This window comes from Plasmodium reichenowi, chromosome 12, assembly GCF_001601855.1.
Source record: "Plasmodium reichenowi strain SY57 chromosome 12, whole genome shotgun sequence".
NCBI lineage: Eukaryota > Apicomplexa > Aconoidasida > Haemosporida > Plasmodiidae > Plasmodium > Plasmodium reichenowi.
In genome coordinates this window covers 62,190-64,689 of record NC_033657.1, presented here as the reverse complement: position 1 = coordinate 64,689, position 2,500 = coordinate 62,190, and the positions used below count along the sequence as shown (strand labels likewise).

Here is a 2,500-nt window from a genome sequence, read left to right as displayed (position 1 = left end):
TCATTTAATATATATATATCTTCTTGATATTTATAAAACAAATCATCTTTTAAAAATATATATTCTTTTTGTAACTCCTGCAAAGAAAAATATATATATATATATATATATATATATATATATATATATATATTGATTGATTTATATACATACATTTGAACATCATATGCTTATATGTATTTATTTGTGTTACCTCCTTTAAACGATTAGATTGATCCTCAAAGAATAATCTTTTATCAATTTCTATATTGAAGAATGTTTTTATTAAACTCTTTAATTTGTTAGGATTAGCATTCTCCAGTTTATTATAATAATAAATAAATATATACTGAGCTAACATTTGATCTTTTGTATATTCTTCTTTTTGGTTTTTACATAATTTTATTATATTAATTGAATCCATTAACATATTATTTTTGGAATTGAAAAAGGTAAAATTTATATACTCCATAAAATTCCATAGTGTTATAGAAAGACTTTTAATATTTGTAAAATTGTTTAAGTACATATATATATATAGGAGTTCGATTTCTTGATAATTATTTAAGAGTACTTCTTTACACATGTTTTTAAAATTTATGGGAATATTTCTAAAGAAAAGAAAAAAAAAAAATATATGTAAAAATTTTTAATTATGACTATGTATATTTTAATGTTGTCTTTTCATTTGTACACATTTCTTTATTCAAAAAAAAAATATATATATATATATATATATGTGTACCTTCCATATTTGTATGTGAAAAATATTACGGAGCTATGATCAAATATGATATCTTTATTAAAAATGTAAATGTTTTTTTCCTTTTTTTTTAAGCCTTTCAAACAAGTTATATATATATATATATATATATTATCTCGTGAATGATACACAAAGGATGTATTTTCTACTAGTATTTAAAAATATTTATTTTATTTTATTTTCATTTTTTTACATGTCTGTATTGTTCTAAAAATATTTGTTAAAACTGACAGGGTTTCAATATTGAAATCATCCACATTTTGTATAACTAAGGCATAACCTGAAATGTGCAAGACGATAATTATAGATAAAAAGATATTAAAAGAATATACACGTTTTGAAATACATATATATATATATATATATATATATATATGTACATATAACAGAATGTATTTAATTTTTTGAACCTTGTTGAATAGATCCCAATATATTATTTTGTAGTATATCATTTGTGTGTGCATTAATATAATGCGTTCTTAACCCTTCATAATGTAAAATGTGAAAAAAAAAAAAATATTAAAAATGTATATGTTAAAATGTGAAGGGAGTTTAAAAATTAAAATATATAAATATAAATATAAATATAAATATAAATATATATATATATATATATATATATATATATTCTCTTATTTATTCATTTACCCAATGATGAAGTTATATATTTTATAGTTGATTTTTTGTTTTTTCCTTTAATCATGTTATAGTAAGACTTGTATATATTTGAGCATATAGTAAATATATATTTATTATTTGGTATTAGATTAATAAACATATTATCATTTTCTAATATATCATAGTTATATCTATAATGAATAAAAAATATTATGTGGATGTAATTATAAAAGTGTAAAATATTAATATGTATATGTATATATATATATATATATATATATATATATATATATATATATATTACTTAAAGGTATAATTTCCGTATGTTACTAATATTTCTTCCTTATTTTTATTTAGAACATATTTGAATTGATAGTAAATGAAAAAATGATTTTCATCGAGAATATTTTCTTGGATTATTTTTTTTAGAAATTCTATAAATTCTAAAAATATTATGATACAATATTCTGTCTTTTGTATATCTTTCCCTTTCATATTTTTTAGTTCATTAATTAAATTGTCCAACTGTAATCAAGAAGAGAGAATATTTTATGAATAAATAAACTGTTGTTAACACGTTATGTTGTTATAAAAAGGAAAAAAAAAATAAGGAATAACAATGGTACATAAATAAATAAATATATATTATATATACATATATATATATATATATATGTGTATACTTTCCTTTTTAATTATATTCATTTATATAATTTTTTTTCTCCTTTATTATAGTACCATGTCCTTATATTTATTTAGCACACTTTGGGTATATTCAAGATTTTTTCTTTGCATAATTTCTTTAACTTCCTCTGTTAATATAACTTTTATTACTACACATGAGACTATGGATATGTCGTTAATAATTATGTTTAAAATGCTATAATAAATGAAATATATATATATATATATAACATATATTTTATTGGGACACATACATATATATATATATATATCCTTTTTTTTTTTTTTTTTTTTTTTTTTTTTTTTTTTTTTTTTTACTTGTTTTTTTTTTAATATTTTTTTAGTTTTTTTTTTTTTTTTTTTTTCAAAAATTTTTTTTTCATTTTTTTTAACATTATCTTTTTATCATTTCCTTTTTTTTTAATAACATTTTTTAAATTGAATTTTTTTTTTTTT

At 17.2% G+C, this 2,500-nt stretch overlaps 1 protein-coding gene across 1 annotated transcript in view; it reads right to left on the bottom strand.

The window, feature by feature from the left end:
• The window catches only part of PRSY57_1201700 (dynein heavy chain, putative), a gene marked incomplete at both ends in the record, with an annotated part of 22,345 nt that overhangs the window by 12,374 nt on the left and 7,471 nt on the right, over window positions 1-2,500 (bottom strand). Inside the window, 8 exons of the mRNA XM_020115017.1 lie at window positions 1-77; window positions 194-590; window positions 725-818; window positions 936-1,022; window positions 1,153-1,227; window positions 1,391-1,551; window positions 1,665-1,885; window positions 2,099-2,240. The exon at window positions 1-77 is cut by the window's left edge and continues 128 nt beyond it. Of these exons, the coding sequence (XP_019970170.1) occupies window positions 1-77; window positions 194-590; window positions 725-818; window positions 936-1,022; window positions 1,153-1,227; window positions 1,391-1,551; window positions 1,665-1,885; window positions 2,099-2,240 (1,254 nt within the window). The remainder of the gene's footprint in view (window positions 78-193; window positions 591-724; window positions 819-935; window positions 1,023-1,152; window positions 1,228-1,390; window positions 1,552-1,664; window positions 1,886-2,098; window positions 2,241-2,500) is intronic.